The 17,323-nt window shown below is 30.4% G+C and overlaps 1 protein-coding gene across 1 annotated transcript; it reads left to right on the forward strand.

Moving 5' to 3' along the window:
- The first annotated feature begins 8,107 nt into the window (after positions 1-8,107).
- On the forward strand, positions 8,108-16,378 carry LOC139425754 (uncharacterized). The gene is made up of 4 exons (XM_087160363.1): positions 8,108-8,223; positions 11,515-11,678; positions 15,165-15,338; positions 16,202-16,378. Exons 2-4 carry the CDS (start codon positions 11,537-11,539, stop codon positions 16,351-16,353), a joined length of 468 nt encoding a protein of 155 aa, XP_087016489.1. The 5' UTR covers positions 8,108-8,223; positions 11,515-11,536; the 3' UTR covers positions 16,354-16,378.
- Positions 16,379-17,323: the final 945 nt, after the last annotated feature.

Raw genomic sequence — 17,323 nt, forward strand, 5'->3', positions numbered from 1 at the left:
GACACGTTGGAGCAACGGGTAAAACGATGAAATCAGCATCCTCGCAATTTGGTGCATTTGTGTGATCAAATCCTCAACGAGTAGCTTAAACTTGATTCGACTTACCTGTATAACCTTGTGAACTTCCTTTCTAACCAATTCCAGGATTTTATAGAATCCAGAAACGGTGTTACACGCTATTAAATGATGCTTTTCATAATTTCTCTAAGGTTGAATAATTTTTTGTCCGGTGTGCTTATATATTATAGGTAAATAGCTTTAAAATTGGATGCAGAAATATTTTATAGGAAACAATACCTTTATGATTTTTATTAATTTAATGCTGATGACAACTAAAAAAATGTGAAATTTAATGTGGAAAACGGAATCTTACCAAATGATTTTCCGGCCAGTAAAAATGAACCGACAACAATGGAAAACTGGGAAACCATCATTATATCAGATTGTTATTATAGTTCTTGCAAAAATTTTAACTCTTATGAATTATGTGTTGTTGTTCTTTGATGATCGTAGTTTAAACTTTCATCAATAAGCTCTAAATGACTTCGGATAAAACTGAACTTAGAGTTTTGATTCGTTACTGCTTTAATGAGGTGTTTTAGCATGGGATGGTGCAGAACATTTTTAATAACCAGATATATTTATATGAATTTAGACATACTATTTGCGTCCACATTTCGATTACGTACGCTCTTTTTTTATTTCAATCTGAATTAAACTTTACAGGATATATCTGCATAACGTGTACTGCATCTCAAAATTATCGACTGACTCTTCGAGCGCAGTTGAAACATTATTTACATTTGCCTAAATTTTCTTAATTTTTTTTAAAAATTATAATAATTATTGTCAAAAATTCTATTCAAATTGACATGGAAATAACTGTTCGATTTAATAAAATGATTTCACTTCTGAATTATCGAGTTCTCTAAGTTTAACACAAAATCTATAAATTTCTATTGCATTGTAAAAAATGATTACTCAAATAACACCAAATTTTCTTCGTTATTGACGAAAATTTTTACTGGTATATACTCTGAGCAAACATTTCATCAAAGGTAGACGAAATAACTATCGTCACATCTAGGAAACGCAATCCATCAAAATTAAGGAAATATTTCATCATTCATTTTTGTTTCCAAAAAAAAAAATATTAGTCGTGCCTAATGTATCAAACTTTTTAAATAATAACTTTATTGTGAGCACCATACAGTTGGACCACTATCTCCTCCACCACACAAGAAGGACCAGGTAGATAAATTAAACCTACACGCGATTCGGGATTCGAACCCGGGATTTTCCTTGTACTACTTGACCGACGTACAGCGGTCGACTTGTTTCATAGCTCTTTATTTTCGACAGTCTACTCTTCATTCTAGTTTCGTCCTTCTAGTTAAGAATATCTCGCACTGCACTACAATGAGGTTTAGAGTTCATGTAACATTTCCGTCATAGATGTGAGAGTTTGCGATCCGCAATAAATAACGCGATTTTCGCGATGAAATGATTCTCCAAATTAGATCGAAATACAGATCAAGGATTACTGAATAATCGAAACTGAGAATTTTATCTTTGAGAGTGTGTACAACCAGTTTTGGTCAGATCTGAATATTTCCTTTCTGACTATAACAATTAGAAAGCACAGAATTAATATAAATTAAGATAGTTTTGGTAACTAAAAGTACCAATTCAAAGACGTATGGCCTCGCAGTTGACTGATCGTTAAGACACGGTTCGCAGTAGAGCACCGAAGTCAAGCATCACTGGCTGCGGTCAGTAGGCGGATGGGTGACCACTTTGATCAGCCTGCGTAAGGACCGCGGGTGCGCGTTATCGGTCCTCGTTAAACTGTTATACCGTAAAGTGCTCGACTTCGGGTGCAGGTCATCGAGCTACCAAAGCAGATCCCCTCTGTAGACGATCAAAGTTGTGATGGCATGTCATCGGATTATCCTCAAGGATGTTTCCCAGACAGTCGCCAATAGTCCATTGAGCAGCTCTAGTGTGACTTAAATATAGTACCTATCTACCTACCAAAGACTTACGAATAGCCTGTTCATAATAGGGATGCGTCTATATCGGCATACGATGTCAATTCCGGTAATGGGTTGCTTTGCCATTCTCCTTAATTGTAATGCTCCTTACCACGTGTTCAAGTTTGTACATAAACTTTAAAAGCACCCTATATATTTAGTTCAGTTATGCACAGACAATTTATGTTTATATGACGCGAGAATCGTTTGCAATAAAATATACAGTACTATACGAGCGTAATTGCAACTATGTTTAAAAATATAGAGTAATTGGCTTAACTTTATCAGTTATATATTATATTAAGCGACCAATATACTCAACATAAACTTTATGCTGATATTGACTGCAGGGGAAAAATCACTGAAATTTTCAAATATTTTTATTTCCAATGAGCTGCACAATCGGACTTGCCGATGAGCAGACCTAGTGCGATCTCCAGTGGTGATATCCACTCTTTCAGGACCACCACAATGGGTGAGATACCGTTGGTCATGCTAATTTGGACGTCTAGCTTCTGCCACACTAATTAACCGAGACTCTATTTGAATGCTAAAGTGCACTAGGAATTTAATTTTGCCGGAAATGCCAAGAGCCAATAAGGCACTCCAGGGATCTTTTACATGCTGCATAATCATATGACATGGCCTCTGAGGATTTTCTGTATCCCGAAAATCCGGTGTCTGAGCCTGGGATCCAACCCGCAGACTTGGGCTCTGAAGGCCGATGACAAACCAACTGCGCCTCTCAGCCACAAATTCTTAAATATACCTTGGAAGATCTGCTTGCCCCCGAGAGTACTGCTGACAAATTGTATCGTTTTTTTTTTTTTAGACTTTCGGCTTTTAGATTTCCTGGTTTTAATATTTGCTTTCAGTATTTTACCACGGCACTTACAGTGTTCTGCTGACTTTGTCCTCCCCTTGGACAAACATCCTCATCATAAATAGGACATTCGAAATGAATTTTTGGATCTTAGTGAACTTCAGCACCATCTGTCTCACCTGGAGTCATCTTTGAATACTTATCCTTTTTAGCGAAACTTTGATTTACCTTAGAACATTTTTCATCCTACGGGCACTTAGCCTTGGAAGGGGGACACTTGAACTTTTAGTCGACTATTTTAATTATTCTATTAATATTATTTAAGACTTATAAGTTTTTAATGCGATTCTTCGTATTTTTACCATTTGATGTTTTACCTGACCTTACTTTTATATGTTTTTAGCTGTATTTTTGACACTTTTATTGTTGGTTAATTTTACTCATTTAGGTGTTTTTAAGCGCTTTTAACTTTTTTTTGTTGAGGATTTTGTTTTATTTTTATATGATTGATCTTTTCGATTTCGTGATTTTTTTTCTTATGTGTATTACTCTTTTTGGATTTGATTTTACTTTACTGCAATTTTATAGTGTTTAGTTCACGTGACAACGGGTGAAACCCTTATCCGAAAACTCCTTCGGGGGTAGTTCGGTTACTATTAGTCTAATATTAATTTTTGTAAGTGCCAAATTCATAGGAAAAAAAAGCTTGTTTTAAGCAAATCGTAAAGCTAGGCCCTTAGCGATATTGCAATTTTTAGGAACATTTTGGAACATGCCCTGTGATGCTCATACAGCGTAAGCTTCAGAGTGATGGAAATCACTCACTATTTGAAAAATCTCTCTTCTATTGAGCTGAATTATTAAACTATTAAATCCATATATTATAGATAGAAATTACTTAAAAATATTAAATTTATAATCGAATAATATAACATTATACTAATACAAACAGAATAATACTTACCACCAAAAAGCATTGCATTCATTTATGTAAGGTATTTTCCAAAGTTATAAAATCATGATAAAATTTCGTGAGTTTCAGTTATGTTAAAAAACGTTTGACAATGTTATTTTATTTTTGTCAGAGCTTTTCCATTATATAGAGTCAATTTACAAGCCTTGGTAGATAAACAATTCCAGTAAAAAGTTTGAAAGTTTTTCGATGTAGTGCTTGACCATTTTGTAAATAAAAGTCAAATATTATAAAAAATCATGAAGGTTCTTAAAAAGAAATAATGCCGAAGTAAAAACTTTTTATTCTATTATTGATTTACTTTTGAAATGGAAAGTGCATTAAATACATTTATTCCATTATTTCGATTCATGAATTTGTATTTTTATATGCATTATGAACACCTTTGAAACTTAAAAGATATGCATTTTAAGATACATTAGAGAAGTGTATCCTCCTTTATTATAATAAAACTGGATATTTGATGAATAAAAATGTGCGTTTTTTTATTATCATCTTAAAACATGACAATTCCATTTAGTTGTGCTAAATAAGTCCTTTTTAAAACTCCATTTTTAACATCCAATACTTGATGTTTGATAATGAGTTAAAGAACATGGAACTGACTTTTAAAATATGCGGCACGGGGAATAGACTATTTTATTTTATAACCGTCCTTGAACAGACGACACAAACGTTCAACTACGTATCCTTGTATTTTTTTAACCCAATCCCGAAGACAAGGGAACTCCTGGATCAAGTATTGGGGGGAAATTTGCCTTCGTGGAGGGTTTTCGATGGAGTTAACCCGCATTTACGTTACATGGAGAGGAAGACCTCGAGTACCTCCCACGGTTAGCCTGACGGTAAGGGGACTCTAACCTATGATTCGTCTACCACGCAAACAACAACAGATCCACAGGATCAAGCCAACCTATTTTATTTTATAATCATAGTTGAACAGCCGATCCAAAATTTCAGATTTGCGACTTTTAATGTTCAACTTCGCTGCCTTGCAATTTTGAACCCAATCCTGAAGACAAGAGAACTCCTGGATCAAATATTGAGAGAAATTTACCTTCGAGCAGAACTTTTTTAAAGGAACTAACGTGTGTTTGCGTTACATGGGGGGGGGGGGGGAACCACGAAAACTGCCCATGGTTAGCGTAATGAAAAGAGGACTCTAAAACATGATCCGCGTACCACCTAGGATATTTCACGTCCGCACTGTGGTCGGTGCAAGCCGGATGGGATTCGAATTCGGTTTCACCTCATTGGAAGGCGAACGCTCTATTCCATGTGTCGTCGCAGCTCCTTGTGAATAAAACACTCATTTAACATAAAATTCTTTTTCTTAAATATTGGGTCGGCAACTTAGTTTTCTCTCATCACTAAATGTTTTTGGCATAATATCTTTGATAATTTTAAAGGATATGCTTTGTTCTTTTTTTCCCCCTCTTTTTTTTAATGTTTGAGTCTAATTATCTAAATTTTCAAACTATTAAAATCAAATATCAAGTTAATAGAGATGAGCTTTCCGTCACCTGCTACTTTCATCAAGATTTTTAAGACTGAAAAAATTGCTCGTGACATTAGTGCCGTGTATGGATAGCATGACATAATTGAAAGGACCACTGATAATTGATACGCTAAGCTCGAAATTGGAAATTTTCACTTTAAAGTTCACTTTAAAGCAACTCGTTTTGCGTGTCCTGTTAAGTTCGATGAAGAGCTATAAAACAAATTCACGCATGAGTTTTCACTCCAAATGATAAGGAGACTGGCCCAGAAATAGGAATACCTCCACTTTTAAGTTTTAAAAAATTTCAAAAACTTTGTTGTTTTCTAACATTTAGGCATAATAAACACTGGTAATGGATTTGTGAAAATTTTATATTTTACAATTTTTTTTCTAAATGCTAAAAACTGCATCCTCGTCACGGATACTTTGAGCATTTGTTCCAATTTAATTGCATAACTTTTTAATTTTTTTCAATTTTATAGGAAATACGCATATTTAATAAAAACCAAAAAGGCATTTGCACGGGTTACCATAAACGCGAAATCTGCAAGTGTTGACATCTTTCTTAATTTTTCTTCAGCAGTTTATATGAAGTGGTCAGTGCAGAGGCCTTCTCTTTTCTAGAAGATTTTGATTTAGTTTGACTGTTCGAACGGTTTGACTGTTTAAAGGTATTAAATATGAGGAGCATACTATGTAAAATTATTTGGCAGGAAATTGGTTATTTTTAAGTCATCAACTCATATTATGTTATGTAATAATTGTAATACTAATTAAAATAAGCATTTATTAAAAAAAGGGAGAAAAACAAAATAAAATATCAAATTGAGGGCAGATTAAGATGTGAATGGTTTAGTACTTCGTTAAAATGAGCAAGAACATTCACTAGATCAAACAAAAACAAAAAGTCAGGTGACTTCTGAATAGCTTTTCCGATTAGTCAGTCCAGACTAGTTTAGTCCGTCTAGTTTTACAGTGGTATTCAATCTCAAGAGTTTTATTTATTTCCTTCAAAGATTATTGTTATTTTTCTGACTTTTTAATTATTTAGAATAATATGGAGTAAGCAAAATTATGCCAAAAAAAAGATTTTAAATGTGTAGCAACATGGACAATAACATTTAAAAAATAGAAACTATCTTATTTTATTTATTAATTTATTGTCCCTGGAAAACAGCTGGTCTACCTTTTTACATAAGCCTTTTTACATATTTTGGGATTCAAAAATCAAGAGAATACGTAAGCATAAATTTGTCTTGCACTAGTAAGAGTGGATTTAATTTTTGACTCTTACATACTCGTATTTTTAGACGCTAGGGTATTTTTCAGAACTGACCAAAACGGGAATCGTGGTCACCTTGTAATTAAAATTATCAGGACTTAAAAATGGGCAAATGGCATAATATTTTAAGAGTTATTAAGTTCTTTTAAAAATCTCCAATTTGGTGAGGTATTTCCATTCGTAAAAAATCAATCAAATCAATTAATAATTCTAAATTTTTGCAAATTTTTATGTTCCCAGAAAATCTAGCGTTGAAATAACTTTTTACAAATTTAAATTTAAAAGCAAAATAGACAGCAAACATTTTATATTTTCTCAAAACTGGGACTTTTCCTAATAGTAGGGAACCGATTATCCGGAACGGTCGGGACCATCGCTATTCCGGATAACTGATTTTTCCGGTTTTCTGAATCGCTACAAAAAGCCGTTTTTTTAATTGTTAAACCCAACTAAAAAAAAAAAATTGGAAATAATCTTAAAAATAAGAAAAAACGATGAAGTAATACACTAATGATTATTTCCAAAATGATGGTAAGGTGAACATCTTTAAAAAATAAAAGAAAAATCGCAAAATCTTATGAGGAAAAAAAAAATTTTTTTTTAAATGGCGAGAAAATTTATCGAATTTCGTTCCGGTTTTTTGGCTTTCCGGTTTTCTGATTTCCGGATAATGGGTTCTGTACTACTAACATTTGAGCCGCGATGGCTCAGGGGATAAAGCGTTAGCCTTCCAACGAGGGGAACCAGTGTTCGAAACCGGCGATGGCTGGTCGATACGAATTCTGCAACCGGCTTTCACCGACCACAGTGCTAATGTGAAATATCAGTGGTAGACGGATCATAGGTTAGAGTCCCCTTGCCGGCAGGCTAACCGTGGGAGGCTCTTCTTCTCCATATAACGCAACTGCGGGTTATTTCCATCAGAAAGTCCTCCACGAAGGCAAATTTCTCCCAATACTTGATCCAGGAGTTTCCTTGTCTTCTGGATTGGGTTAAAAATTACAAGGCTACGGAGTTGAACAATAGTAGCCGTAAACCCAACAATTGGGTCGGCTGTTCAACGACGGTATTAAAAAAAAGTATCAACATTTCGCGCCATTTTCCGAATGAACACAGAGGGAGCTGGCTATAGATTAGCAGAACTTAACCTAACAATTCTGACTGTTATAACTGTTTCTGACTGTTATTAACTGTTCTAAACTGTTTCAATTTTATAACAGTTATTAAAGTAGCATATTCTTCGGTTATATTTCCCGGTAACGACCTAACTTAATTTTCTTAGTGAATGTTTATCCGGGAAGATATTTTTCATGCTATTTTCTCGAAAGTGAAACTTTTTTTAAGCAAGCTTCAATATATATATTTTTTATTTAGATTAATATTACCAGTGCTGTGAGATACGGCAAATTGATAAGGGTCTCAGTAACAATGCTTTCTATTTGCATTTTATTTGCATTTATCAATTTTCTAATCTTTCGCAGTTCCCCGTTCGCATAAAATAAACGCACACATTAAATTTAGAATATAAAGAAGGTTTTTAGTAATAGTATTATTCATATTCTCCTCAAAGGATATCTGTTAAGATCTACATCAAATAAACTGCAAATAAAGGTTAGTAATGTTTTGATCTCTTGAATCTCATTATCAAGGACACTATTTTCTGAAACAATTTTCATTCATGAATAAAACAGTGCTCAGCTTGTTAATCTATTTTTGACAGTTAAGCCTGTTAATCTGTTATTAAATTAATTAGACTATCTTTTGATAATAAGTTATTTTTTAAATTTCAGATGAATTTTAGTTATTTAAATCTATGATTTTTTTATGTATATATACTAATTTTATGCATAGTTCCAATATGATATAACATGATTTTTTGAAGAAAAAAATTTCTTTAATTATAGAAAAAAATTTAAGAACATTCAATTAATTAACCTTTTGATTCAAAATTTTTCACTTAGTATATATATATATATATATATATATATATATATATATATATATATATATATATATATATATATATATATATATATATAGTTCAAAATGTAGAAGAATAAAACAAAGAAAAATGATAGACAAATGAAAAGAAAAAAAAAGGGGGGGGGGGAATAATAAGTAAAAAAATAACAAACAACAGTTCAAAAAAAAAATAATAATAAAAAAAAAAGGTTGAAATTTTATTTAAAAAACCGGAAAAAAAAGATATAATCTTTTTATCAGCCCACACGATTACTATATCCGCAAAACAGAGTGCTTTCTGATATTGTATCAATAAAGCCAAAGCAAAATATATTAATACAATAGTGTGAGGAGCACTAAAAAATTTTTTTTATAAAAATTACAACAAATAAAATAAAACACAAAAAGTAAAAATAAAAATAAGTAAAAATAACATGTGTAAACAGAAAATAAAATAAAATGAAAAGAAAAAACAGTATATAAATGGACTATAAAGCGAGTAGCGAAATCAGATCAACTTACATGGACGGGAATTTTTCAAGAATGATTTAAAAAGGTTTTCGATCATTATAATATATATATATATATATATATATATATATATATATATATATATATATATATATATATATATATATATATATATATATATATATATATATATATGGGTCATTCTCACAAAAACAGTCATTTTCATGTCCCCAGTATATTTTATGTTTGTTTTACAGCTTACGAAAAAAAAAATTCAGGGAAAGTGTCCTTCGGAATGCAAGCTAACAAAACAATAAAAATAAAATTATCAATTTTTATTTTTTATTTATTTTAGGTAATTAAAATATACCAATATGTCATTCCCTCATTTGTCCCCACTGCTGATTTAAAAAAAGAAAAAAATTGTTTCTGAAATAAAAAATTTTTTTTTACAAATTTGTGCTTTTTATTTCAGAATACTGAAATATAGAATTCAGAAAATCAATTTTATATTTAATTTCTGATAAAAATATTAACACAGCACTATTTTAAACTTTGTCCCCAGTGTTTCGCGTCATTCCCTCACAACAATGTTCTTATCACCTGCAATCTTCTTAGAATAAAAATATTTTAATAAAAACTTCAGAAGTTAACTACTGGCATCATAGAACAAAATTGCAGTATGTTTCCATCTTCAACTTAAAGAAGCTTTGCTGTGGAATAAATTTGAATGAATCAAACCAGGTAAAATGTTTTACATTTGTCATTCCCTCATGTCATTTTTTAGAGTAAAATAAAATACAACTTCATCGAGAAAGTGGATAATTATATGTTGCTTTCTTGTATGAATATAATTGTATGTGATTGACTTCAGAAATTAATTAAGCCTAACTGTTATTTTTAAATTTCATTGAATTCGTCATTCCCTCACTAGTGTATAAAGTGAGGGAATGACGCTGAAGTGAGGGAATGATTCAAGATGAGTATATTAACAAATTTTTTTTTGTTCAATCGTGCCAGCCAATTTTATTTCCCAAACCTGTAAAAACTATTAAATATATAAGACTAAATTATAATAAATATTAGATATACTTAGTATGTTATCATTTTCGAACTTTAGGTAGATGTAACTTAGATAAAAACATGTATTAAAATAAAATATCATTCCCTCACTATTAGTGTCATTCCCTCACTTTTTAAATAGTGAAAATAATTAATTTACTTATTAATTAGTTTGAAAAAGAAATTAAAAAATTAATAAATTAATTTATTAAATTAATTTATTTATTAAATTAATTAATTATTAATTATTATAAATTAATTAATTATAAATTAATTATTTAGAAAATTAATTAATTTAAATATTAAGTATAATTTACAGGATATATACTTTCTTTATAATGCCATTACATATTTCTATTAATATAAAAAGTTTCAGAGCTTTTTATTCACTTTACTTTTTTGAGATTTTATGAACTGAAAAATGACAGTTTTCGTGAGAATGACCCATATATATATATATATATATATATATATATATATATATATATATATATATATATATATATATATATAGAGAGAGAGAGAGAGAGAGAGAGAGAGAGAGAGTTTCAGTGTCATAGTGTAATATTTGAGCAGATTACATCATCCGTCATCATGCAATACCGAGAAAAAGAAGCTCATCAGCTACTTTCTCGTTGAAAGGTGCATTCACATTCACTTTCACATTCACTTTCGTTTCGGCGATACGCGATAAGGCAGCTTTCACCAATCATGTTACTGTTAAACTTATTTCCTTTTTTTTCTATTAAATGTTAAGTTTGATTTTTAAATTATCGTCGTCATTTCTTCTTTCCTCTTACAAGCTCCTACATATATTCATATTTGAATCCTTATATGTATTTTATCTATTTATGTGAGCAATGCCATGACTTAGGCAAAAAAAAAATAATAATAAATAACTCTTACCTGTTTTCACTTATTTTTTGACAGTTAATTATGCAAAAAAAAATTTTTAATAATAATTATTTTTTTGGTATTTTATTTAATAACGATCGAAAAAATTGAATTGTATACCTATTTTTACTATCTCATTTGAAACTATTTAATTTCAAATGGCAAAATATAAAGTTTGAGAAATAAAAATTCGAAAATAGAAATTTTTGTAAAATTTTATACCGATATAAAAAATTTAAGATACGAATTTTTAAAACTCTTATCCATCGGAAACTATTTACCGCTTTTGGATCGCGTTTTTGACCAAACTATGGGGAGTTTGGTTTATACAGAGTCTCATGGTTTCATTAGTACAGTAAATTTTAAGTCCCGACATTCAAAATTAAAATATTTACATGTAAAAACTTTGCTCCTCAATATTTTCTAATTTTTATTGTAATTTGAGGAAAAATATTTATTTAAAAAGTATGTTTGCACGGAAAACCAGCATTCAAGATTAACTTTTTCATTTAGACATCGATTTCAATCTACAAACATGATAAGAAGCGACTCGGGTCGGAGTATTCATTGGATTAAAGCCATACCTCTGGTATTAAGTTTTTTTCTTGCTATTGGCGGAATCTTCATCTTTATATGGCAAGAAAATTACGGCGCATTAACGTCTTCAGCATATTTAGGTAAGTTAATATTATTGTGAAACTTTGTTCCCTGCAATTCAAAAATTTGGCGAGAAACACGTTTGACAACTTGAAAACATTCTGATTTCGGTGTTAATTTTTTCCTCGCCATTTATTTTCCTGTACTATTAACCGGATTTAAATATTTTGTCTTTATAACTACATATAAACTCGATAATAAATTATGAGATGGACGAAGGTATAACTCACAGGAGAAAATATCTCTCCGTTTTCAGCCTCTCTTCCTGACCCCACGCTAACCTTTACTATCATCCACTTTTTTGTAAACAATTGGCGAATCTTCTAGCGTTATCAGCAGATGGCAGCGCAAAGCAAAGATGGGAAAAACGCTTCTCATCGACCTTATAAGCAGAATATTTTCAAACATTCTGCAAGAGGACTTATTAACTTATACAAATGCTCTGCAAGCATTTCACAGCTAAAAAAAGTCAACTTTACGGTAAAATGCTATATTTTCATTTATTAAAATACAGGATCATACACAGATACAAATACACTACATTATTTTTTAAACCAAGGCAAACATTCTTGATTTGTTACTTTTTCAATCACTTTTGAAGTACAAAGTTTTGTTAATGACGATGATGATGATGAATTATTAATAAAATGCCTATGATATGTATAAAATCTTTCGAAGGGACAAGTCTTCTTTGCAAGCACAAAATGTAAGTTTTGTATATATACTCTTCCAGTTTCGCTGTTGTTGTAATGCCTACATATACCACGTCAATGGAAAAAGCAGTCACCTTTCCTGTTGTTGTTCCTTATCCTCTAACTGTCTGACGAAGTCAGACCAGATCCATTAGCAGTCACCTTTATTGTAACTAACTAGAAAAGAAAAAACTTACTTCTAACTAGAATCGCTATAGTTGATCTTAAAATCGCGTGATCAGAAATTACGATAATGGATTTAAAAATCGCACGAATATGAATCACGATAATGGATTTTGAAAATGAGAAAATACAATATATATATATATATATATATATATATATATATATATATATATATATATATATATATATATATATATATATATATATATATATATATATATATATATATATATATATATATATATATATATATATATATATATATATATATATATATATATATATATATATATATATATGTATATATATATGTGTATATATATATTTATGTATATATATACATATACACTGAAGAGCCAAAAAAACTGGTATACCTGCCTAATATCGTGTAGGGCCCCCGCGAGCACGCAGATGTGCTGCAAAACGACGTGGCATGGATTCGATCAATATGTGAAGTAGTGCTGGAGATAATTGACACCATGAATCCTGCAGGGCTGTCCATAAACCAGTGGGAGTAAGAGGGGGTGGGGATATCTTCTGAACATCACGTTGCAAGACATCCCAAATATCCCAGCGATGTCGTAGATTTGATGTTTTACCGGTTTTACGATACTCACGGTATACTCAGGGCTAAAGAGAATACAAGGGCTAGTTCACTCCGCTCTTAGAGCTGAAGCTACGATTTCCCTCCTCATGACGTCACTGTGTCTACAGATCTCGGAGATCGCAAGCAAAGATATGATAACTTTGCATCTTTCTCTTGTAAAAATAAGTTAGACTTCTTCTGGTTATTAGCCTTCAAACTTTACGTAATTAACACATTATTTCCGTTCATAAACATAGTTCAAAAAAAACTTTCTTGGTTATTATATTAAAAAAATACCATTTTAAACTTATAAAAATGTTTTGCTAGTTGGTGAAAATGACACGATAAATACTTTATTTTAAAAAGTTCAGTTTTAACTTTAACTATTAAGAAAAATGAAGGCATATATCGACACTTTTTTTATCTACATATTCTTTTATAAAGATAAGTTAAGTTAAATTTAGAATCCCTGATTTTAAAATATGTCGTTAATAGCAATTTGTTCATACTTAATCATTAGGAAACATCAACCTTAAACGCTAATTACTGAAACAAAATAATAATTTAGGTTCATAATGACATCAGAAATTTTACAATTGTTTATAGACATTTAAATTTACGATGATATAATATATAGATATTTAAATTGAAGAGAATATAATTTTTAAAAAAAATCATAAATATTTAGAATAACTACATTAAAAAATATATTATGAAATTAGGAGAATTTCAACTATATACTATATATTTTATTTATACTTTTTACTTACATTTTAATTTTCTTTGACTTTATCTATTTTTTAATTCTTTTCACCTGCTTTTCTTTATGAAGTAGCGAGGCGGTTTCTATTTAGATAATGAATTTTTATAAAAGTTCTTTACGACAGAATAAACGTATTGCGGTTTTATATTAACTGTGTCATTTCGGAATCCATTCTTTACATAGTTGTTCATTTACTTTAGGGAACACGCGAAAAATTATACTTTTTCCTTTTGTTTTTATATCAGAATTTTTGCAAGTTGCAATCGCGCAAACTGGCATTTCGATAATAGTTTTAAATTCTTGTAAATTCACTGCAAAAACTGAGGAAAGTCATTATAGAAAATAACAAATGTCTTAGAATATCTCGCAAAAAGAAATGATCCAATATTAGTTAGAGCTAGTAAGGCCAAACGCTCCGTTCTTGAAGTAAAAGTGCGAGCTTTGCGCCAAAGTGACGTCACTAGAGTGACGTCAGAGGATCGGCGCGGCAAGAGATACTTCAAAGGAGTGAACCAGCCCTTCTATTCTCTTTAGCCCTGCGGTATACTCGTGAAATGGGCGTACGTAAAAATCCAAATTTCATTGCTATCTCGGAGATGCTATGTCCTATCTCCCGTGCGCTGACTATAACACTAAGTTCAAACTCACTTAAATCTGTATAACCTGGCATTGTAGCAGCAGTAACCGATTTAAGAACTTTGCTAGACACTCGTTGTCTTATATACGCATTGCCGATTGCAGAGCTGTACTTTGATTGGCTCCATACCCCTCTATTTGCATACTCATACCTGTACCAGTTTTTTTGGCTCTTCAGCGTATATATATATATATATATATATATATATATATATATATATATATATATATATATATATATATATATATATATATATATATATATATATATATATATATATATATATATATATATATATATATATATATATATTATATATATATATATATATATATATATATATATATATATTTATATATATATATATATATATATATATATATATATATATATATATATATATATATATATATTATATATATATATATATATATATATATATATATATATATATATATATATATATATATATATATATATATATATATATATATATATATATATATATATATATATATATATAAATTCCTCCACCAATGTGCGGAAATATCAACATAGGTTCAATCATAATCGGAAATATCAACATGTTGAACATTTTCTACATATTTTTATCTGTTAAATGATTCTTACTTAATTTTACAGAAGTCGTCTCTCTTTGTCTTTTGCGGATGAACTTCTACTATGTACGAAATCATCTCGAAGAAAAATTTTCCCTTAGAGAATTAAGAAACACGAAAGTATTAGCTCTAATTGGTGGCATCTTATTCTCATTCTATGGAATAGCTTTTATCGTTCTTGCTGTCACGAGGAAACAAGGTATTTTAAAATTGATTGTGTTCAAAAATTTGTACTTGACTTTTAATTACATTACATACATTAGCAACTTAATTTTCAGTGTTGTTTCGTATTTTAATTTTTTAAAAGCGTAAAGTTTCAGGTCCCTTGTCATTTGGCACAAATTTCAATACTGAAGTAGATTTAATTACTCTTTAACGGACTCAACCGAGGGAGTGGAACAAAGTTTTCCATCTTTAAAATTTCGATTCTTAAACTCAATTCTTATTCAAAATTTCAACTCTTAGACTTGGCATACCAATCGCATGCAGTTTCCTCAACTGTGGCACCCTCTTAGAATATTAATATCACGGACAGCTTCTTCATCTTTAAAGACCTTGATTAAAAGCAAAAATGGCTCAGATGTATCGAAAATGCTTACTTTTTCTTCATTAATATTCCATTTTAGTGATCTGAAAATTAAAATAAATTAAATCGAACAAAAAGCAAAGCAGTCAAACAATACATCATTTTTTCAAATATTTAAGACTTTGATATTTAAAGATTTGCGGCTTGTGATAAAATACGAAAAATGGCGAGATTTTAGTTGCCATGCCATATGGTTTTAGCTGAGGTAATCGAAATATTAAGATTCTAGGAGACACTTTTTTTTTCAATCATCAGTAACGCTTGAAAATAGAGGTTTATTTTTGATAATAACTAGAAAGGAATTTTTCCGCAGAGATGCTTTAATGACTGCTCACTCGCTTGATATTTAAGTTCTTTGTTGCTAATGCGAAAACGAAATTTCATTAGTATTATAACAATCTATACATACATTCACATTCATTTTTAACGCAATGAGAAGATATATTGTTGAATAATTTTTGCAACTTTATTTTCAGATTTTCAGTGGGAAGACGATGGTTTTTACGCATCAGCTATTCCAGCTTTTCTCGGAGCATTCTGGTCATTTGTAATGTTTTCTGATTGCAAGAAATTTGAATCTATTTACGTCCAACCAACGCCCAACCAAGTGTCCTTACCACAAATATAATGTACTTTCATTAAAATAATTTTTTTGATGACCTCTCAGAAATTTTTATGGCATACAGAATGAATAATCGTAATAAGAACAAAGTTGAACTCGATTATAACAGTTTGTGAGCAGCTCTTAAATTCGCGAGCACTGATAAAAATAAGTGCCAGTTAACTTAAAGATTTTCACAACAACCTGTTGCACTTATTTATATCTTTAGAAGTGACATACCAATAGGACTGACTTCAATTCAGAAAAGCAGTATTAGTCTGATGGGAGCAAGGTCCGCGCTTGTACGTCAGGCGTACTGGGCTATTCCACGGTAACTTTCACATAAATTTTATTGCACTGAGAACTAACAAGCGGACAAATAATATTAATACACACATTAAAATAAAGTGATTTCTGAAAATTACAATCGAAACCAAAAGGAATCTAGCTAAAATAATTAATATTTTTCAATTTGAACAGTGTAAAAACCTAAACTTTGTGTGGTAACTTACGTTACCGAAAAAGGAATTTCATAAATTTGCAATATGCTTGAAGGCAAAATTCTGTTCTTATACAAATGTTGCATGATTAAGATTATATGTATCATTTTTCTGACATGTTTAAATATTTCTTATGCCTAGATTTAAAATTTCATTTCAAAAGTTAAATTAAATATAATTTTTTAAATGGGTAACTTACGCTACGAAATTCCCTTTGTATCAAACTTTTATTCCAATAATGTAAAAATTGGCCGTAACAGGACACAACTCTTTCGTAATCTACTGAATCTGGCAGCACGCAGAGTACGTTCTTGTAGCTTCAAGAAATCTCTTGAAGACTCGATAAATTCGAAAAATCTCATTTTTTTTGTACAGATTGCGTATTCTTGGAATATCTTCGAATATGCAGTAGCCATCAATAAGTTGGTCAGTTCTTCTGCAGCAAAAGGAGGAGCAGCTTTTAATATTGTTGCAATGCTGGTTAAGTTTGATGCTGG

This window comes from Parasteatoda tepidariorum, chromosome 4, assembly GCF_982258835.1.
Source record: "Parasteatoda tepidariorum strain Cologne lab strain chromosome 4, Ptep-v5.0, whole genome shotgun sequence".
Classification (NCBI taxonomy): Eukaryota; Metazoa; Arthropoda; class Arachnida; order Araneae; family Theridiidae; genus Parasteatoda; species Parasteatoda tepidariorum.